Below are 22,747 nucleotides of genomic sequence, written 5' to 3'. Positions count from 1 at the left end.
TTGGAAGAGGGGGGAAAAGGGAGGTTCGAGGGTGGAGGGGGTGGCCTAGGTGGAAAAAAGAAGTAGTGGCTCCCCAGAGGGTGAATCAGGGCTTGGACCCAACGGTAGGGCCTGGCCGGATTCCGTAACCAGGAGCATCAAGATTTCTGAGGAGTCCATAAAGCAGTGGGAGAGGTTGGTGTGCGGCGGCAGGGGCAGTTTGCAGTTGGAAGCCGGGTCCGTGGGACCCTGTACAGCTGGGCTTCAAGGCTGCACACACGCGCGTCGGCGGCCGCAGTGTACATACAAGCCCGCACACGCCCACCGGCTGCGGCAGTGCCGGCTGCGGGCGACCGAGCGGTCCTTTCGCGGCCCCGGGAGATCGAGCCGTTACCCAAACTCATGTTCCCCAAAGCAGACATCGCAGCCTTCCAACACCCGAAACGCTCCACCTCGACTCCTCCCCAAACTATCCTCCTAATTGGCAGCTCAGCGCACGGGATGATGCGGGCGGCTGCGGGCGGCCCTGCAGTGCCAAGCCGCAGCCGCCCAGCCCAAGCCGGAGAGGAAGCAAGGGGGTGTGTGTGTGGGGGGGGCGGTGCTGGGGGTGCGGCCGGCTCCCGGGGCTCCGGGACCTGGAGGCGGGGGCGCCCCGGGCTCCGCGGCGGCCACCGCCCCTCCTGCGGCTGGAGCGCTTCCAGAGCAGAGGCGCAGCGTCGCTCGCCTAGGTGCTAGTTCGGCGGGCCTCCTGGCCCTGCTCGCGTTCCTCCTCCGCGGGCTCCTCCTTCTCCTCCCGCGCCCCCGGCGGCCGCTCCCGCAGCCGGCTCCTCCTCTCCCTCCCTGCCTCCCCCTCCTCGCGCTCTCCGCGCTAACTTTCCCGAGCCCTGGCCAGCGGCGCAGAGCTCCCCGGCAGCCTCCGGCCCCACTGCAGACCGCGGGCTGCGAGCGCGGGTGTGCCCTGTATCCCGTCCCCGCGCCCCGGGGGCGCTCCGGAGAGAACAGAACGATGCCCGGGGCTCGGGACCAAGGCGCAGCCCGGGCGAGATGGCTGGGCATTGGGCTTTTGGGTAAGACAGACACCCGGCTTGGTTTCTTCTACCTCTTGCCCCAACCCTTCCCCCCTCCCCCTCCCCCCAGAGCAGGGAACACTTAGAAGAACAGCACCTTGGATAGGGTGGGCTTTGGAGCGCGGCCCCCAATGAGCGGCTCCAGCTACTTCCAGGACGCCGTTTGGACTGCTGAGCTGTCGGGGGACCTTGCGCCGTCCCCCGCCCCATCCCACCCGCCAGCCCGGAGATTAGTTCTTTGCTGTCTCTAGTGCGTTCAGCTTCAGGAGCTGGAGCTTGGGGCCGCAGAGGTTTAAGCCGGCTGGGCGAACGTGTCTGGGATCGGATGTAGGAGATGCCCGGTGGGTTGCACGTGTGGTTGTTGGGACGCTGGTTTCTACCCCAGCCCGGAGCCCCTTGCAACTTAGATGCGTGTTGCCCGGGCACTGGCGTGCACCAGTTCAAGGCGGGGGAGCGCCCCTTCCTCCTGTCCCTTTTCCGTTTGGCTCCTCTGCTGTCTACTTCCTCTAGTGCCCATTGCCTTCTCTGCAGACTGGATGGGGTTGGAGGGACTTGGAGGATCGTTCGAGCCCTCCTTTAAATTTTATTTATGTTTTTATGGCTCGACACTTGTGGGAATCTTAGTTCTTCGACTAGGGATTGAACCCATGCACTCGGCAGTGAAGGCACCAAATCTTAACCACTGGACTGCCAAGAATTTCCCCCTTTTAGGAAGGATCCTGTCTCTCTTCTTAGGTAAAGATTCCATGGGGTTGGGCGGTGGGACCTGTTTAACCTGCTCTTGGCTCTTCATTTTTGGGATGAGTATGAAGACTAAGGAGGCACATCCGGAGACCACAGAAGGAACCCATGATTAGTGTCTATTTTATGCATATGATACTTTTGAACGTCAAACTCCCAGAGATTAGGGAATGACATTTAGTAGTCCAGAATGTAGCCTTTCAGAAGTCAAAGCTGGATTTCAGTGTAAGCCGATTCCATCTCTGGCACCTGCACCTCTTCCTGTTTATATTTGTCAGATTTGGCTTTTGGCAGCTCCCCTCATCGGGTTGGGCACACGATGTAAGCATTTGGGCTGAAAACAGGAAGACAGAAGTCTTTAAGGGTGGCCGCTGCTGCTTCTGCCGAGGTAAACCATGTGCTGACCTGTCATGTTAGCACCTGGGGGTGGAGCGGGGATAAAGTCCGTCCTTCACTCAGGAGCCGCTGCTTTTGTTACATCCCTACAGCTGGTGTTCTCTCTTGTAGCTTAGGCACAGGTGTGCTGATTCCACGGTGACCCTAAGAGGTGGGTCTCTGCGAGGCCCGAGGCTTCTCTTCATGGGCAGGGCACAGTGGCCCTCTGCTCCCCCTCATCCCATCTCTGATCACTGTGGCCATGGCAAAGGGAAGGGGTCACTGGGGAATTCACTCACACCACCATTAAACTAGCCTGCTTATCAACACCTCTGGCTTCCCTTTCTCCTATTGCCTGGTTGGCTGGTGGAATGTGAGTGCCAGAGTATTCATAGAAGTTGTCTTCTGTGGGGAACCCCACCATACACCGTGTGTGAGTGTGTGTGTGTGTACACACCAAGGCACAGATTCTTGGTACTTTTCTCCAGGTGGAAACCCCCACATCCTCTAAGCACTGTTTGAGCTGATAGACTAGGGAGGGACAGAGGCCCATTGGAACAGGTTTGGAAGATTCCCTGAGCTACCCTCTGGGAGCCCGGGAGAGAGCAGAGTGATTCGTAGGGGGAGACCAGAAGACCTTAGAACTGGCCCCAGCTGCTCTGCCCCTTGCCCCTCTGGTCTGCCGAGGGAATACAACCTGAGTCCCTCCCTGGACGTTGCCCAGGCAGCCACCGATAAGACCTCGCAGTGGCATTGCTTTGAGCTTGGCAAGAAGACACCATCCTTGGTCTTGGTCCAGGAGGGGAGATGCAGAGATGACTGGACAGCCAAGTAGAGCATCAGAGCTGGCAGGAGCTTTGGAAACCATAGCACAGAGCTCCCCTCAGGATGTAGAAACCACGGTCCAGAGAGGGAAGGTGACTTGCTCACTGGTGTGTAGCCAGTTGATGGCCAGGTAGGCCAGAATCCAGGTCTCTGTGGCTTTGTCACACCAACTTCCTTCTCAGTTAACCACAGTCTGCTGCGGGGGAAGGTCAGCAGGGGTCGTGCTGATGGACTGAAGAAGCAGTGAGCTCGGGAGCCTGAGTGTGGAAGAACAGAGGCTTAGGGGCCCAGAGCTGTTCTCACAACTATGGAAACTGGGTACAGAGTAGTAAGCTCCTAGGAGTCCTCTACCCCTCCAGCTTCCTCTCCCCACATCAAACTCAATCTCCTAGGCGAGATGAAACTGATTTTTGATAATCTGACCAGACGCTCCTTTCTTAAATTGAGACACAGTTTTCAAGACAGCAGTATTGCAACTGAGGCTAAAAGGTGTCAGTCCCTTCCTAAGCACGTGACTGGTAATGTATCTGTCCTACCCACTCCTTACTTGTTGCCTGATCTGCCTAATTGCTGCGATCTCTGTGTAATTATCACTTGTGAGGGTGCTCTGTTGCCCAACCCTCTTTCCCTGGGCATGTATTTATTAAGGACTTGTTTAATGAGAAGGCAATTAAGCAGAGGGTGTTTAGTCCCACTCAGAGGAAGGAAAAGGAAAGGGTAAATAAGCGGTTCATGGCAAAGAAGATGGGAAAGCAGGGAAGAGGAGAAAGATCCCAGGGTTGGGGATTCATTCTTTTTTTGGACGTGCAGGCTTGTGGGGTCCCAAGTCATTATGGCTGCTGTGGCGGGTGGGACCAGCATGTTAGGTAGACCCCAGGCACAGATTCTCCCACCTTGCCCCGCTGCTGAGGGTGTAAGGATCTCTGCAGAAGCCACACCCATTCCATGGCCTGCAAGAGGAGGGATGGGCACACTGCTTGGAATTGTTTGCAAAGCTGGTTTTGTTGAGCATCCAGCGCTGTCTCAGGGGCATGTTTCTATCCTGGCAAAGCTCCTGGGGGTGGGCAGGAAGCCGGCAGGTTGCCTAGGGAGAGGGAGCTGAAATCTTTCCTCTGTCTTTGGGCCCAGGGGCCTTGCCTGGCTCAGCCCTGCCTCCCACAGCCCCCAGGGCCTGCACCCCAGGAGGGGTCTTGTCCTGCTGGCCTCGGCCCACTTTCTCCCTCCCAGCTCTTACTTTGAACCTGACTCCCCTGGGGCCAGTGTATCATCTTCTCTATTAAAGTCAGCCGCGATTCTGCCTGCCTTGCCAGGCAAGCCCGGGGAGCTAAACTTAGAGTGTGCTCCACGCTGCCCCTCTTTCCTCCTCTCGGCCTGTTGGGTATCACTGTACCTGGATATGGGAAAAGGTGGCAGAAGATTTCTGCCTTGGCATTTGACTTGGAACGTCTGATGGTAGATATGAGATCCCCCTTGGTGTATTTAATAAGATTTGCCTGTACAAATATATTTTTACTTTAAATGGGAGGCCTGAGTCAATCCTTAGACATAATCGGGTGGGATAGGAGGGGGCCGATCAGAAAACAGCCAAGAAAATGGCTGTTCTGAGAACGGTTCGGCAGTTAGCGAGCAAAGACAAGGCTTAGGATTGAATTCCACAGGATCACGGGTCAGAGGACTTGTTCCCACCCATCCCAAGATGCAGGAAAGGGACCCCCAATCTGAAACACACACACGATCACTTGAAATTCTAAAGAGTTTAGTTTGGGACAAAGAAAGTCCTTCTTTATCCGAGGAAGTAGCCACATGGAAATAATTACCTCCAGGAAGTAATACAGGGTGAAAGTATAAAACAGTGCTTGAATGGCTTGGAGATATTGTTGGCTGACACGGGTTGAGTGTCTTGGTTACATCTAGACCTACAGTGGAGGCCAGCCCTGTCCCTCTGCCTCCTTTTACACACTATGTTCCTCTACCCACAGAGAGCCCAGGCCAGAGGGATGCACTCATTGAAGCCCTTCTCATGTTTTATAAGCTCATGTTTTTTTTTAGCTTTATACCAAGCTTAGAAGGTAGGAAAGACAGGCATCCCTGGTTTGAGGATGTAGCACCTCTGACTTTCTCAAGGTCAGCCAGCCAAGTGGGGTCTGCCATGTGCCTCCTGATACATGCATCCTGGCTTGGTCATCCTGCTGAAGTACCTCTCTGAGTCCTCTAGTGGGTCTAGATCTGACTCTGCCCCCTTCTCTCCCCACAGCACAGGCTCACAGGGAAGAAGGCACAGGACGCAGGCTTCCGGGTTTTCCCGTGCACGAGCCTCCCAGACACGGCCGATAAGACTTCTGTGTGCTGGGAGGGTGTGCAGTGGAGAAGCCAGGCTTGCTCCCCGTCTCTGATGCTTTAATTCAGGCAGGACTCTGAACTTCATCGTATAAACATCTCTGCCTTCCCTTTGTCCCTTCCAGGCTACGGTGGGAATGGTGATGCTTCACTCTGGGAGTCTGGGAGTCCTGAGTACATTAGAGTTAATTCATTCACACAGGCACACACACTAATCAGGTGGAAATGCGCACCGTCATGAGTCAGACCTTAGAGAAGTACTTTTCTCCTCTGTCCTGGACTATTTTTTTTGTTTGTTTGTTTTTGCTTCTATTTAAAGTGATCAAAAAGATTTAGCTTCTGATGGGTATCTCTGGTGCTTGGATAGTCTATTCCAGCTGAGGTTGGGGGGAAGGGGTTTGGCCCCTGACTTGGATCCCCCTGTCTCCCCTAGGATCCTGGACACTAGAGGCTGGTGCTGTGGTGCTCCCTGGAACACGTGCTCAGGCTCCGAGGGAGCACTGTAGGCATCAGGAAGCTCCTTCTGCTGAGAGCTTCACCACACTGCACTCCATTCTTTGGTTTGTGGAGGTGGTAGGGGTGGTGAGAAGCAAAACTGAGATCTCCCATCAGAAGGTTGTCTTCTTGGGACTTCCCAGGCAGTCCAGAAGCAAGCAAAACTCCTTGCTTCTACTGCAGGGGGTATGGGTTCAATCCCTAGGTGAGGAACTAAGATCCCACATGCCATGCAGTGTGGCAAAAAAAAAAAAAAAAAAAAAGACAACCAAATTGAAGGCCATCTTTTAGGCAGGAGGGTGTAATCTCATGTCTGGCTCCTGTCTGTAGATCTCTGGGGCAAGGTGGTGAGGGAGGGGAGAAATGAAAAGAAAACCAGGAGCTTTAAGGAGGGCTGGCCCTGATGGCGTTGTTCCCTTGGAGAGGCACCGTCACAGAGTGGTGGAAAGCAGAGCTCGGTCTGTAGTCTGCTTATTCCACTCACCAGTTGTGTGGCCTTGAGCAAGTTAATCTCTCTGAGGCTGTTTCTTCATTTTGCATGTTGGGGATAAAAATAATAACTACCTCATTTGGATTATCATGAGGATTAAATGAGACAGTGCCTGTAAAATGCCCATCCTATTTTACCATCAGTGCTCAATTCCAGATCCACCATTTATTATGTGACCCTGTGCAAGTGACTTAACCTCTCTGAGCCTCAATTGTATCATCTGTACAATGAGAAAAATGATACCCATCTTTCGGCATTCTAATCAGAGTTGAAGTTAATAGGTAGAAGTCCTCTAGCACAGTGGGGCCCAAAGTGTCATCTCTGATTGCAGCATTTTCTGGGAACCTCTTAGAAATGCAAAATTTCAGGCTCCACTCTAGGTGCTGGATCTGAAACTGCTGGGGTGGGGCCGGCGGAGCTAGCTGTAATCACCTCCAGGTGATTCTGATGCTTTGTGAAAGCCACTGCTGTAGAACAATCCCTGGCACAGAGGAGCTGATCAAAGATTGAAGGCTAATTGAAATGACCCCTCAGCACTAACTGGAACTCTGGTGGGCAAAATCTGCTGTTTTAGGATGTAAGGTAGGGCTTTCTTGCTTTGGGATGCTAGAAATGTCTCTTGTTGACCTTTGTGTGTATGTGCTAAGTTGCTTCAGTCATATCTGACTCTGTGCTACCCTATGGACTGTGGCCTGCCAGTCTCCTGTGTCCATGGGATTTTCCAGGCAAGAATACTGGAGTGGGGTGCCTTTCCCTCCTCAAGGGGATCTTCCTGACCCGGGGATCGAACCTGAACCCATGTGTCTTACATCTGCATTGGCAGACGGGTTCTTTACCACTAGCACCATGTGGGAAGCCCCTCTGTTGACCTTAGGCAAGTCACCAAACCTGTCTGTGTTCAGTTGCCGTGTCTGCAATATGGAGCTATTACGGTACACCACTCAGAGCGTGGCTGTGGGGATTATATGTAGCCGGCACATAGTAAGTGCTGAGCATATACCAGCAGTTGTTGATAGCTGTTGATCCTGGACTATGGGTTGTTATTTCTGAGCTTTGTGTTAAGAGCAGTCCGCTTTGCCTTCAGAAGTAAAGAGGACATGAAGAAGCTGAGGGAGTCCTAAGGGCAGAGTTGGGCCTCCAGCTCTCCATGGAGCTCCTCTTACTTACTTAAGGCCGCACCACATGGCAGGCGAGATCTTAGTTCCGCAACCAGGGATTGAAACTGAGCCCCCTGCAGTGGGAAGTGCAGAGTCTTAACCACTGGACTGATGGAGAGGTCTCCTTCTTCTAAGTTAAAAAGCATTGCCCAGGTGGCACTAGGCATCCTTATCTCGTGTGTGCAAACCAAGAGGAAGCTGGTTTATGATGTATCGATACAATGAGGAAATTAAGTTTGATGAAAGAGGTCCTTCCCTGAGAATGAGGATGGGAGCAAGGTTGGCAACTTTAAAACAAAGACTGGTCCTATCTGTCTTGGGAACAAGAACAGTTATGGGAATTGCCTGCAGAGCTGGGAGCTGACTGGCCTGAGAGGGGTTCTCAAGTGGCTCAGCCTCTAAACCCAGTTAGTTTAGCCAAGTCTCCTCCCATTTGGGGTCTTGGTTGTCCCATCTCTAAAATCAGGCAGTGGCAACTTAGTGTCTCTAAGCTGAAACCATCCGGGTCCTTTAGGCTCTGACACTGTGGGAACGCCAGGCTGGTGGTCCAAGTAGTTGAGAGAAGCTACAGTCTGGGAAGAGATGCCAGGGAAACTTTGGCATAGGAGGTGGTACAGCCAGGTGTCTGCTCTCAACTGCCCAACTGGAGTCACACTCCAGTTCACATTTACCTCTGGAAGTTGTAGGACTTTGGCCAAGGCACAGGGCACTTTGCTCTTCTGAGCCTTATCTTTCCCACCTGTAAAATGTGATTAATAAGACCCTCCTTCCAGGTGAGAGGTGAAGATGCTATGAAATTACTCATACGCAGCCTTAGCCAACATCTCTGCTCAGGAAAAGGTCATTATTCTCAGCATCACTGGGAACCTGAGAAGGACTCTGAGTTCTCACCCGGGGTGACCCTGGTTCATTCAGGGGCAAGGACAGCTAGTGTCTAATTCTGAAACCCCTTCTCCTCATGACCTTGAGGTACAGTAGGGTTTCCTCAAGGACTCTGTAGGACAGGAGGGCCAGGTTCTCTTACAAGAACTCACAAACTCACGAGGCAGGACCCAGAGGCCATTAGTGGAAATTCACAACTGCCACCTGCTCAACTGGCAGCCATGGCATTAGACTGGAAGGTGTGGGAAAGAAGGGGGTGGGGGTGGGGATGGTCCCCGCAGTGGGGCTGCAGGGGGTCGGGGGGCTACTCTGGGTCCGGAGGGGACCACGGTTGCAGTGCCCACTCCAGCCACCGGCTTGCAAGCATCCTGCTGCCCTGAGTCGGCCTCCATCAAGTGTCTCCCGCCCTCACTTTCTCTGAGGTTATTGCTTTACTCCCTCTGATTTCACGGCTGCTGACTGATGCCAAGACATCCCCGTTCCACCCCACCCTGCGGGATGCCCTCTAGGTCCGCCTTGTCTCTCTTTTCTTCTCGACGTCCCTTTCGGTGGTGGAGCAAGGTCCAGCGGGAGGCATCCCCCTGCCTCTCGGCCCCTTGGGGCGGGTGGGAGCCGCCAGGGTCCGTGATGAGTGGCCGAGGAGCCGGTGTCTGCCGTTTTCCTTTTAGCCACCTCAGGAGACCCGCTCAGCCTCCCAACACCCCTGCCCCGCCAAATCCCGAAAATATCACGAGGGAGTGGCGCACAGCCCTTGGGGAGATTCCCAGCGCGAACAGGAGGCGCAGGTTCTGCACTTGGGGGCCACAGGGATCACATCTGCTGTTTAAGGGGCGCGGACTCGCGGCACGGAGGCCGGGACCTGGTTTTCCTGGGTTGGGGTGACCCCTGGTGGTCACTTAGAGTGTCACAAGGGTTACTAACAGGCTCAGAAGTCCATCCAGCTCAGGCCAAGAGGGAGAATCAATCACGGAGGTAGTCCAGGCAGAGTCGGTTAAAGTAAAGAGAACCATCTTCCTAATATTGACACAGAGGGCAATAGAGACATCCCTGCCTGACCATGCCACTGCACTCCACCGGAGAGGTCCCTTCCAGGGCTGCAGGCTGGAGGTTCTGGTGGGGTTTTACTCAGGGAGGTGGTGCCCCTCACACAGGTCTCTTCCTGCTCCCGGTGTCCCTGTCGCTGGAGGTGTCAGTGGGAAAGGCCACCACCATCTACGCTGTCAACGGCACGGAGATCCTGCTACCCTGCACCTTCTCCAGCTGCTTTGGCTTCGAGAACCTACACTTCTGGTGGTCCTACAACAGCAGTGATACATACAAGATCGTAAGTAGCCGGAGAAGGGATGGGGCAGCTCAGATCCTCCTCCGGGGTTTGTCCCCTCACCCCTGCCTCCCACCCCAGGCTATGGTCCTTTCTGGACTGACCCTTCAATGATGGTCTCCAGGGATGCATCTTTGGTCACCCTCACCTTTTATTTATTTTAAAAATACATGTATTTCGTTCTTTTTGGCTGCACTGGGTCTTTGACATTTTCTTTGGTTGCAGCTAGTGGAGGCTACCTTCTAGTTCGGTGCACGGGCTTCTCACTGCAGCGGCCCCTCTGGCTGTGGAGCAGGGGCTCTGGGGCACATGGGTTCAGTAGTTGTGGTGCACGGGCTTAGTTGCCCCGTGGCATGTGGGATCTTCCCGGACTAGGGATCGAACCCGTGGCCCCTGCATTGGCAGGCGGATTCTTAACCACTGGACCTCTAGGGAAGTCTCTCTCCCAGTATTCTTTCCAGAGCCTGTCTAGACAGATCTATGTGGGAAGGATGCTTAGATTTTTGTTGCTAGAATTTGGGGTGGAATTCCTGTCTAGAGTCCTCTGTCTGGTCTGAAGAAATACCGGAAACTTGGTTAGCTGGTGTAAATATTAATAATTTAATTTAAAAAGCAGAAGAGACAAGACATTTGGAAGACTTGGAGACGGAGAATGAGAAGAGTCCAAACAGGAGAAGGGCTGGGGAATAGGCCTTGGAAGGATGGAAGGGGATGCTGGAGAAGAGAAGGGTCCAGGGCTTTGGCTGGGGGTGGGGATGGAGAGTCAGCAATTGTTTTTTAAATGTTTCTTTACGTATTTGACTGCACCAGATCTTAGTTGTGGCAAGCAGGATCTTTAGTTGTGGCATGTGGGATCTAGTTCCCTGACCAGGGATTGAACCCAGGCCACCCTGCATTGGGAGTATGGAGTCTTAGCCACCGGACCACCAAGGAAGTCCCAGCATGTGCTTTTTGAGTACTCTGCAACCTAGTAGGGGACTGGAAGTCACAAGAGACCAACTCTGGATGTAATTAAACACTGAACTCAGAGGGTGCCGATGCACTGCCCTGTGGGATTGATCCACATCTTGATGGAGGGTCAGAATTCAGGCAGATAGGGGATGAGGTGCTAGCAAAAGCTGGAAGGAATGACAGAGGGAAGCGAGTGTGGTATTAACAGGCTTTTATGTGGTATTAAAAGGCTTTTATGAAGAAAGCAGTAAAAGTCATGCTACATTCTAGGGAGACCTTAGTAACAGAAATTGGGTTTAGCCTGAAGCAAGTAAAATCCAGGTTAGACAGACAGATCTATCGATAAGCGTGGGAAACCAAGGGGAAGGGCTCTTCCTGACCTGGGCAGGAAGGTGCCCAAGGAGTGGGCTGGAGTGATGTCATGACTCTAGAAAGGACTCTGATTTTTTTCTTGGCCCCCCTCCTTGCTCCCATCTTCCCACACAGCTCATAGATGGGACTGTGAAGAATGAGAAATTGGACCCCAAGGTGAAATTGAAAGATGATGACCGCATCACTCTGGAGGGCTCCACAAAGGAGAAAATGAACAATATTTCCATTTCGCTGAAGAACCTGGAGTTCAGCGACACGGGCAAATACACCTGCCACGTGAAGAACCCCAAGGAGAATGATTTTCAGCACCAGGCCACCATCTTCCTCCAAGTTGTTGATAAATGTACGTAATGGGTCTGGGACAAGGGCAATGGCGTTGGAAGGACGGGGCTGGGGGTGGGTACCCATCTCAGTGTAATGGTGAAATGGACCATTGGTGTTTTCTTTCACTTTATGCTTTCAAGGGCAACTGGAGTTACATCTGGAAACTCGAATAACTTAGTGTGAATACTTATTCTGCCACTGAATAGCTTAAGATATACACTGAGGCCCTCTGAGCCTTGTTTTCCTCATATGAAGATCTGCCTTCTCTTAGGGTTGCTGTGAGAGTTCCAGAAGCTATATGGAAGTGTGTTGTGAAGTTCTCCTTATGTGTTGATTATTACTGCTCTTGTGTATTCTGTTAGCAACAGCTGATTGAATGCCATGTAGGACCAAAAAGTGCTATGAATGATACACTCAAAGAATTGACAGGTCAGGGTAGGACAGAAGACAAGTAAACACATAACTGAGATGGGGCAAAGCATGCAAAGCCAAAGCGAAGGAGATTAAAAATATATTTATCTATTTATTTGGCTGAGCCAGATCTTAGTTGAGGCATGTGGGCTCTTAGTTGCCACATGTGGGATCTAGTTCCCTGACTAGGGCTTGAACCAGGGCCCTCTTCATTAGGAGCTCAGAGTCGTAAGTTCCAGTAGAGATTGATAAGAATGGTCTCTCCTCTCTGGGGCTTAAGTCCTGGTTGAGGGGATTCCAATCCGACAATGGTGGAACAATTAGACAATGAGGAAACATGTGATGAGGGTATCCCATGACCCCGACACTGGACGTGTTTAGAGAAAGGGCTGAAGGAGTTAAGACTGGGTGGGCATCATGGAGAGGGGAGCCTGGAAGGCTGGCGAGGCATGGAAGCAGAGAAAAAGGAAGGAAACTTGCTTAAGCATCCTGATTGTGTTGTGTTTCTTGTGTTCCTGGGGATCCACTGCTCTCCTGGATGATGTGGGATTCCTGCAGAGAATATGCTCATGATTCTGCAATTTTTTGGAGTTAGGGCCATTAAGATTCTCAGGTGGGTTGGATATAGGGGTTTGAGAAAAAGAGAGGAGTCAAGGATGACTCCAAGGATTTTGGTCAGAGCAACTCAAAGGATGGTGTTTTCTCAGCAGAGATGGAGGAGATTGTGGGTGGAACAGGTTTGGGAAGTCAGGAGGTCAGTTTTCAGATGAGGGAACTGAGGCTAGAAGGGTTAAGTGACCAGCTGTAGGCTATTAGTGACTATTGGTGACCAGCTCATTTGTGACCGTGGAAATCCTGTTGTTGAAATCCAGATTACCTGGCTACTGTGTCTTCTGGCTGCATAAGAGGTATTGCAGGGAGACTCTCAATTTTTTTTTCTGCATGGGTAAAAGGAAACCTAGAAGGAGGCAATGAAAGTCTCATGCTTGAGGGTCAAGTCAAACCTGGATGCTGTGGTCCCCAAGTCTGAGTTATTCCAGAACTTGTTGTGTGGGTGTCTGCGGGAGGGCGTATGTGTGGAGCACAGGGGGAGAGGGACGACTTCCTGTTATGCCTTAGCCTGACGGATGCCATATTCTAGCTTCTCCTGCTTCCTGCTGGGGTGGGCGTGTCCCAGATGCCCAGGTTGGAGGCTGGGGAGCTGCTGGGCTGCCGTGGTGCTCCAGGTGACTCCTGCTCTCCTTCTCCACCCCTCTTCTTTCCCTTCTCTGACCATGAAGTGGAAGAAGTGGACAACACTGTGACCCTCATCATCCTGGGTGTCGTGGGCGGGGTCATTGGGCTCCTCATCTTCATCCTGCTGGTTAAGAAGTTCATTGCCTTCATCATCAAGAAGACTCAGGAGAAGAAGTAAGTTGACTCCTGCCTTCCCACTGGCCCGCCACCCATTCTCATCTCATGGGTGTTCCAGCATCCTCTCATCCACCATCATATATCCCCGTCTGCCTTCATCCTTCCATCTATCTCCTAATCCCTCCTCTCTCCCTAATTCTTCTACTCTCTTTTTTATCCCTGCCCCGCTCCTTTCATCTTTCAGCCTTATTCTTCATCTCACTCCCTTTCCCCCATCCGCTCAGGAGGTGTTTATTGAATACACTGACTTCACTGAGAACATACATACAACTCATCTGCTCTACCTCATTCCTCCGTCTTCCTGCCCATCCCGTTATTTGTACCATCTCAATCTAAAGTCCTACCAAAGGCTTTAAAATGCATTTTTTTTTTTTTTTTTAGATCAGGGGAAATAATGAGATTCTGCATACAGAAACTCTAAAATGGGAAGATCCTTCTAGGGTGATGGGAGTCTTTTATTGTGAAATTCTGAAAATTCAAATGAAGGAGAGAAAAACAGTCTGAAAAGGCTGATATGACTACCCGGGAAGCCCTAGGACAAATTCAGGTATAAAGACAGGTATTTGTAAGAGGAACGAGAAGAAAGATCAGGAGGTACAAAGGGTGCAGCCCACACTTACCCAGAATTGCCAGAGCTGGCAGGTTCCATGATTGAATGCTGCAAAACCCAGAGCAGACCAAAGGCATTTGAAAGTTGTGTTCTTGGCAAGAAAGATGAGATGAGGCAGGCCTTCCATTGAAGCAGAGAGGGTGAAAGTAAGTAGGAGAAGCAAGGGAGAAGCAGAAGATAGAAGGAGAAGATCTGTTGGGGTTGGCTTCATGCTGCTTTGTTGAGAAGAAATTAGGCTGAAAAGGGCACTGGTCAGAAAGGAAGGCAGCTGAAGGCAGGGAGAGAATTTTAGGGATTGGCAGAGGGGAGGGAGAGCTGGGAGGACTGGTTGCGATGATGAACTCTTGGGCTATCTAGCTGCATCATGGCCAGAGGCTGGGAGGATTTCAGAGATCTTGAGAGGAGTCTGGAGCATGGATTCAGACCAAATTGTGTTTTTAATAATCAGTCTTACTATTGCCGGTGAGAAAATTTGGAGAACAAAGAGACATTTGTGGTCAGCCTTGCAAGATGGATATGAGTTAAGTCCCAGGGAGGGTGAAGAGAAGGTTGTTCTGTAGAGGGAACTGCTGAGAGCAAAGACAGCCAGCCTGGGAAGCGAGCATATTGTGGAGAACAGGTGTTTGTGGTTGCTGTTGTTGAGAGAGTGGGGGTGGGGTCAGGAGGAAGGGGGGAAACCCGCAAAGGGGGTGGGGACAGACCCTTGAGGACCCTTGAGGCTGAGATTGGCTTTCCTCTGACCACAGGGGAGCTGGGGAGGGCTTGCAGGGCCTGGCTTCATCAGAGGACCTGGAAGAAAGGGTCTGGTGTTGATGGGCACAGGGACTGGGAAGGCAGAGGCTAGAGGTGGGAGACAGGCCAGGAGGAAGCCTGAGAGGGTCCTCTGAGCAGCGAGGTAGGCCTGCGTGACAGTAAAGATGTGGTGGCTTCCTGAGAAGAAGGGAGGTGTGGGGCAGCATCTTATGATCAGTTCTGGGCTTTCACATGTGAGGGTGTTCCCTCTGCCTCGAACGTCTCCTCCCTCTTTTCCTGCTCATCTTTCTTGGTCTCAGCTTAAATGATGCTTCCAAAGGGCCCTCCCTGACCCTAGAAGGAGCCCTCTTAGGCTGAGTCCCTCCCTGGCATGCCCCACCCCCGTCCTGCCATTTACTGCATTGTGCTGCAGGTACTTGTTTAATAGCATATTCCCTGGAAGACTGCAGGTTTTTGGAGAGCAGGCACCTTGTCAGTTGGACACCTTTGTAGCCTGACACAGTGCCTGGTAGCTAGCAGGGTCTTTGGAAAGAAATATGGATGGTTAGGTGGATAGGAATTGGCTAGACTGACTATTCCTTAGGTTTAGAGATAGGCAGGTAGATAGATAGATGATAGACCCATCTGAATAGGGGTCTTTAGTGGTATGTCACAGGCTCTGTTTGTTCATTGTTATTACTGATTTAAACTACACTAAGAATGACATGGGCTCTGGTGGCTCAGGGGTAAAAAACCAACCTGCCAATGACTAGACACAGGTTCGATCCCCGGGTTGGGAAGATCCCCTGGAAAAGGAAATGGCAACCCACTCCAGTAGTCTTGTCTAGGAAATCCCATGGACAGAGCAACCTTGTGGGCTACAGTCCATGGGGTCGAAAAGAGTTGGACACGACTTAGTGACTAAACAACAACAACAACAGGAATGATACGCTTATCAAATTTCCAGAAACCTAGCAACTGTATTGGATGGATAACAAAATTGGGATCTGGGAGGATATTTTTTTATTTTTTTTTAAATTGAAGTATAGCTAATTTAGTGTTGTGTTGGTTTGCTGGAATCACAGCAAAGTGGTTCAGTTGTACATACCTACATTATTTGTTCTTTTTCAGATTCTTTTCCATTGTGGTTTATTATCAGATATTGAATATAGTTCCCTGTGCTATACAGTAAGGCATTGTGGTTTATCTATTTTATATAATAGTAGTTTGTATCTGTTAATCCCTAATTTATCCCTCCCCCTTTGGTAATTATAAGTTTTTTTCTCTCTCTGTGATTTTCTGTTTATGCTTTGTAAAGAAGTTCATTTCACTCATACTTTAGATTCCACATATAAGTATATATGGTGTTTCTCTGTCTGATCTACTTCACTTAGTGTGATAATCTCTATGTCCATCCATGTTGCTGCAAATGCATTATTTCATTATTTTTATGGCTGAGTAATATTTCACTGTATACATGTACCACATCTTCTTTATTCATTCGTCTATGGATGGACATTCAGATTGTTTCCATGTCTTGGCTATTGTAAATAGCGCTGCTATGACCTTTGGGGTGCATGTATCTTTTTGAATTAGAGTTTTCTCTGGATATATGCCCAAGAGTGGGATTGTCGGATCATATGGCAACTCTATTTTTAGTTTTAAAAAACTAAACCTCCAAACTGTTTTGCATAGTGGCTGCACCAATTTACATGCCCACCAACAGTGTAGGAGAGTTCCCTTTTCCGGATTTAGGAGCATAGGCTGGAGGTATAGACTAAATCCTGCAAGATGAAATTGATGAAGATGAAATGTTAAATCTCTCCTGAAGGCCTCAAACTCAGCTACACAAGCCCAGGGTGAGGCTAAGATGTAGTTTAGTGACAAAAGCCATGAAAAAGACTTGGAAGTTTTCATGGGCCAAAATGTAGGAGTAATGCAGCAGTCAGGTCTTCTCTGGAGCACCCTGTGCGGCCTGGCCACTGCTGTTGGGGGGTCTTGTACTTAAGACTGGAACATGCCCAGCACAGGGTGGCCGGGGTGGTGCCTGTTCTGGGGGGTATTCCCACCGGCCCACCTCTCCTTCCTCCTGCCCCATCCCCCGCCTCTGCCCGCACCTGCCTACCCTTCCATCTCATTTTGCTACCTCTAGTCCCAGAGAACTTCAGGAGGAAGGGCCTGCAGGGCCTGGGTGAGGAGCTACTTGCCCTGGGCATCCTGTCTGCTGGCCTGGACCCTTCCCCTGGCTTGGCACAGCCTGACATCTACCCTGGTTTGGGCTCCCCTCATTACTGACCCCTGGGAGGAGTGACTGGTACCCTTGCCCTCTGCCATGTTGAGATGACCTGGTGATGCTGGCCTTACTGAGTACTTCCTGTGGCTCAGGCACTGTTCCAAGTGCTCCCTGGCTCCTCCCAGTAATCCCATGAAGAAGGGGCCATTGCAGCCATTTTTTAGACAAGGAAATGGAGGCAGAGAGGGTGGGCGATCTGGCCTCTGGCTACCGTGGCACTACAGAAGGCCAGGGAGAGGCTCGGGGCTGGCACAGGGGGCCACGGCTCCCCTCCCACACAGTTTTACCCACTACTTGGCTCTCCCTCTCACCACTGCCTCCCCTCTCTCCTTTCTCCCTCTCAGGAAGGAGTGCCTCGTGAGTTCCTCAGGGAACGATAATACCGAGAATGGGTTGCCCGGCTCCAAGGCGGAAGAGAAAGCACCAACCAAAGTGTGAGCCCTGCGTGGGGCCAAGCAGCTGCTGGGAGCCTCACTTTCCTATGATGAAGCCGATGCTTGAGCCGTGTCCGTGACCCCATGTGCCTGAGACATCTGCTGCTTGGCTCAAACTGTAGTCTTCCCCGGGCGGGGAGAAACTGGGGTCCTGTCCCGCCTGCCCCACCCCCTACCTCCCACCAGGGCTCCCCAGGGACAATGGCTGGCCAGGGAAAGGAACCCGCGGAAGGTTCAGGAAAGGAGGGGCTGAGGCGGTGTGGATGGCCTGTTCCCCGACACCGGGGTAGATGGTCTTCAGTGCCCCCCACCCTAGATGAGGAGCACCTTGGTTTTCCTCCTGATGTCTCTTTGTGAGAGACTTGGGGGGTCGCCGAGGGCTGCCCCAGTAGTTGGACCCTGAGTATGGAAGACTAACCCTTTTATGGCGGGAGTGGCCGGAGGACTCTCTACAGGCTCTGGGGGTTGGGGGCTGCTGGAAGGATCCTGCAGGGAGAGGCTTCGATGGATACCTGGTTCCCCATGTCCCTCCAGTGAGGAACTTCCCTCCCCCTACGCCGACCCCTGGGTGCCTGCCTGCCTTGGTTCTTCCCCTTCTCCCCCGCTGCTCGGAGTCCCTGAAGACTCCCAGCTAGGGCTGCCACTTTGTGTTAGGGGGTCCTAGCCCACCTGGTCTGCTTTTCTAATCTCTGGGTTCCGAAGGGCTCATGAATGGGTTCCTCAGGCTGTCCCAGAGCACTGGGCGCCACTTACTTCTTTCCTAGAATTTCTGTTCGGGGCGTCAGGGCCGTAGAACGCCCACCAACGCCGGCTGCCCCTTCTCCTTGGCCTGGCAGGACCGTGGCCGCTCGTGGGAACTACCAACCGGCTCCGCCCTGCTGCTCTTCCTCCGAAGCAGCAGGTGGCGCCATCTCGCTTGAGGAGCTGCTCGCTCCTGTGTTCCTCTCGCTTCTCCCCTCCCAGGGTTGTTCACCTCCATCCCCGGGTCAAGGCTTGCCTTCGCCTCAGGGACCCTCTTGCTTTGAATGAGAGGGCTCTTGGGTTTTCTGGCTGCTTCCTGCTCAGCTGTCTCCTCCATCCTCAGCCTAGGGTGGGGGAGGGGCAGGTAGAGAGTGGCCACAGTTTTCCTCTGCTTTTCCACGCACTGGTTTGCACACCCCTTGTGTGTGGGGCTAGACTGTGCCTTAGCTCCTGAGTCCTGGCTCATAACGTCTTCGACCCCTTCCTTCAGCCCACGTGGAACAGCCAACTCTGGTGGGGCCCTGGTGAGGGGTCCCCAGCCGCCCACACTCAGGGTCAGGCAAGGGACCGGGGAGCTAACGCCCCCTGGGCCAGCAGCTGAGTCCTGGAGGCATCTGCTAAGTGCTCCCTGGGGCCCTGCCATGTCATGGTGTTTTCCCTGTGAGTTGATGAAGTGGGGGATGGACGGGGCTGTGATCATGGAGGAATCCGCCATCTGCTTCCACCCACCTCCATCTCTCATTAAATTTCTGACACTCTGTCCTTTGGGGCCCTGGGAGGAATGAGAGGGGAGTAGCCCCTTTTTCAAAGTGTATGGGGACTGCCTAAGGGCTCTCCCTGCCAAAAATCAGCAGTGAACATCCCAGCAAGGGCCCACTCAGATCTGCTTCCGTCCCTTGTGTCTTCCTTCTCCCATCCTGGGCTCAGGTTCAGGCTTTCCTGTCTTTAGGAGCAGACAGACCAGAGCCACCAGTTATTCTGGAAACGTATTAGGTTTCCTTCATTTAGAACCGTTTTCTTTTCCTTTCCCAGCTTCAGCATTTGGACAGGCTTGGGCTCCTCTGACTTCCCTGAGAGGAAACCAAGGCACACAGAGTATGAGAGAGGGAGAGCATCATCCTCTGTATTCCTGGGTCTGCTGCTGACTCATAGGCAGATCATGTAACTTCTCTGGGCTCAACTTTTCCTATCTGTAAAATGGGGTAATAATACTTACCTACTTCACAGGACTGTAAGACTTGGAAAGTTTTGGTTTAAAAATGTCTTTTTGGCTTGGAAAGGGATTTAGGAGTTCAGGTATCAAAGTTGGAGGGAGTGTTCCAAGTCTATCCTGTCCTCTGCGTCCTATCCCTATAGTGCACACACTCACACACACACACATACACACATACACACATTCTCACTCTTTTCTGTCTCTCTCTTCCCACCCACCCCCTGCCCTTAGAATTATTTTAGCTTTTGTAATGTTAGAAACCTTGGCTCTGATGCTTAAAGCTTCTTGTCCATGGCTTTTGTTTGGTAGTTTTCCATAGAGGTGATTGGAACTGTAGAGGGGGACACTTTAGGTTGCTCCAAGGCCTGAGGACTCATGGCTACTGCCGTTTAATGAGCGTGAGGGCTAAGGATGTTCAACTCAGTCCCCACAACAAAGACTGTCCTGCCCCAAGGCTGGGATTATACCCATGGAGAAGCTCTGGCATGAACTTGCAGTGGAAGATGTGTGGGCAAAGCCATCTTCCCAAGCAGACCCTCAGCGCGTGCGGGTCTCTGAGAGGGATCTTCAGGGGCTGGTGAGGGTGTTTTCAGAGTGTGTGGGCTAGAGAGCATTCACAATATTGAACTTGGGAGCCCAGGACACATGCAGTTTCGCTGACACTAAAGTCAGGAGACCACAAACAAAGTCTTTCCCACTCCCCCTTCCTTGACCCCCAAGTAGGACCTGAGCATTCCAAGCCTTGGGATTCTCCTGATGTAGGAATTGTGCAGAAGGCAGCCAGAACGAGCCTGGAGAGGTCTGGGAGGACAGCTGGTGGAGCTCAGACTTTCACATCTGGCTGGCTGCCCACAGCTGGATGCAAAGGGAGGGGTGTAAGAGCAAGCTCCTGAGATGGGGGCAGCCGAGGGTGTGCCTGTGTGGACTGAGCGTGTGGAAATGCGTGGCTGTGGGGTGGGTGGGCCATGCATGGGCATGCGGATGTGTGGAACTATGTATAAAGGCTGAGTGTGCCTGAGATGGGGGAGCTTCTATACATTTCAGAGCCATCTTTCCTGTTGGGGCACCTGGAATCTGAGAAAGAATAAGAGACAGAGGGAGAGACCAGCTGTGCTCCTGGGTCGCATAACACACCATGATGCCATCTCACTGTCACAGCTGCCGTCAGAGTGTGGGGGGGAGGGGGTGCTAGGAGAGGGGACTTCTCTGGGGGAAATCCTACAGCTTGCTTGACTACTGTGTCCCAGGGAGTCCCTACCCTCCCACCTCCCACCTGATACGCAGTGCTTTCGACTATCTTATGCATGGTTTATCCCTCTGGCTTGGATAACAACAATACTCATAGTCAATTTCCTGTAAAACTATAGATCAAAACAATGCAGCACAAACGGGCCTTGTGGGGGCGGGCCTTAGATCTGCGGGTGCCTCTGGGAGGCGCAGATGTGTACACACCAAGCACTTACTTGTGTTCAAGCACAGAACGAACGTGAGCTGACTGACTGTCTTGCCTTGACAACATGTTTTGCTTTGTAGAATTTTATTTAGTTTTGCCTTGGATGAAATAAAAATTATGTTTAATAGAAACAGTTTGGGGTTTCTATCCTTGGCTAATTGGAAGTTGGGGTCCAGTTTTATTACTTTGCCAGCTGAGCCTCAGTCTCCTTGTGTCTGAAACGTCCCCTGCCTTGGTGAGATACCAGATGTAAAAAGTCTAAGAATGTCTGCTGTATTCATAGGCATTCAGGTTGTATTAGTGCTGATAGTACTTCTCCTTCCCCGAAGAAGGTGCAAAGATGGCCCTCTGATACTGGAATCGTTACCAGGGCCTTCCCTGTACTGATGACCTTGGCAATGATTCTGGTACCAGTCAATGTCATCACATTCCCTTACCCAGGTCTCTCCACCCCAGGTTAACATGTGTATCCAGGTGAAATCTGTTTCAAATGACAAGGCCAACCTTAAAGAGGAAAAGCACAGGGCTTCCCTGGTAACTGAGTGGTGAAGAATGCCCCTGCCAACGCAGGCGACATGGGTTCAATCCCTGATCTGGGAAGACCCCATATGCCGTGAAGCAACTAAGTCCATGCACCACAACTGCTGAGCCCGGGCTCTAGAGCCCAGGAGCACAACTACTGAGCCCATGTGCTGAAACTCCTGAAGCGCACGTGCCCTAGAACCTCTGCTCTACAGCAAGAGAGGCCATTGCAGCAAAAAGCCTGCGTACCACGACTAGAGAGTAGCCCCTGCTCGCCACAGCCAGAGAAAAGCCCGTGAAGCAACAAAGATGAAGCACAGCCAAAAATAAATAAAATTTAAAAAATAGTCCACATTAAAACAAATCTAAAAAGATTAAAAAAGAGAGAAAGCACAAAAGGACCTACTGACTGGTCTATATAGGCACAACGAGCCACGCTTGGTGGGTCATGCTGTCTGGAGGGATGGGAGGATGGGCGTGGGTGGGGATGGGGGAGGGAGGAAGTTTAGGCTTACATCCCAGGAATGACTACCCATGTGCATTTCATATTGTCCATCTTAATTATTTGAAAGAAAGTGAAAGTGAAGTCGCTCAGTTGTGTCTGACTCTTTGCGACCCCGTGAACTGTAGCCCACCAGGCTCCTCCGTCCATGGGATTCTCCAGGCAAGAATACTGGAATGGCTTGCTATTTCCTTCTCCAGGGGATCTTCCCAACCCAGGGATTGAACCCAGGTCTCCTGCATTGCAGGCAGACGCTTTAACCTCTGAGCCACCTAAGTTATTTGAACATAGTTTAACCGAGCACTCCAGCCTCCTTTCCAGCTGCTGGGCATAAGGCAGGCTGGGAAGGAATTGTGAATGTGTGTGTGTGCTTATATTTGTGGATTCTATCATTCCACATTTTTCCCCCATATCCCTCTCTTAAATGGGTTCACCTAAGACTGCATCTCAAAGAGTTTCAAACACTAAGTCCTTAAGAGATCTTATTAAAAGACTCTGCTTCCTCAATCAAGGACCCCAGCAAGGCAGAGGTCTATGAGGTCCTCAGTGTCAGCAGATGCCGTTAACATCTGTGTTTCCTTCACCCTCAGCAATAGTAACTCCTCTGTGCTCCCACCCTGAATGGACTCATCACCAGGATCCATGTGCTCACCCGTCTTCAGCGCCTGCTTGTTGCCTGGGACCTCCTGGCACCTTCTCATCAGCTAGAGACCTGTGAGATATTGAGGTTTCCTGGTCCATATCTGAGTTTATAACACTCTTGGAGTGCTGTGCATTGAACTTGTAGTTCCCCATGTAAGGATCAGTCCCAAGATCTAGGTAGGTTTCCATCTTTGCTGTTTCATTATATTTCCTTTCCATACTCAACTGTCATAATTGATAGATAAACGAATGTGTCAAAACCAAATTAGGAACTGGGACTGTCCTGGGTAAACCTGACATAGGATCACCCTGTGAAGGCCATACTGACTCAGCCAGGACGAAAATACACATAAACTGTTTTTGTTTAGTCATTAAGTTGTGTCTGACTCTTTTGTGACCCCATGGACTGTAGCCCTCCAGGCTCCTCCGTCCATGGGATTTCCCAGGCAAGAATACTGGAGTGGT

The 22,747-nt window shown here is 51.6% G+C and overlaps 1 protein-coding gene across 1 annotated transcript; it reads left to right on the top strand.

Annotated features, from left to right (window-relative positions):
- The first annotated feature begins 635 nt into the window (after window positions 1-635).
- Window positions 636-20,747, top strand: SCN4B (sodium voltage-gated channel beta subunit 4). Its single transcript, XM_019975254.2, has 5 exons — window positions 636-1,046; window positions 9,500-9,672; window positions 11,107-11,335; window positions 13,008-13,137; window positions 17,120-20,747. Exons 1-5 carry the CDS (start codon window positions 986-988, stop codon window positions 17,211-17,213), a joined length of 687 nt encoding a protein of 228 aa, XP_019830813.2. The 5' UTR covers window positions 636-985; the 3' UTR covers window positions 17,214-20,747.
- Window positions 20,748-22,747: the final 2,000 nt, after the last annotated feature.

This window comes from Bos indicus, chromosome 15, assembly GCF_029378745.1.
Source record: "Bos indicus isolate NIAB-ARS_2022 breed Sahiwal x Tharparkar chromosome 15, NIAB-ARS_B.indTharparkar_mat_pri_1.0, whole genome shotgun sequence".
Taxonomy (NCBI): domain Eukaryota; kingdom Metazoa; phylum Chordata; class Mammalia; order Artiodactyla; family Bovidae; genus Bos; species Bos indicus.
Note: the sequence above shows the minus strand (reverse complement) of the source record. Positions and strands in the feature narration are given on the sequence as shown.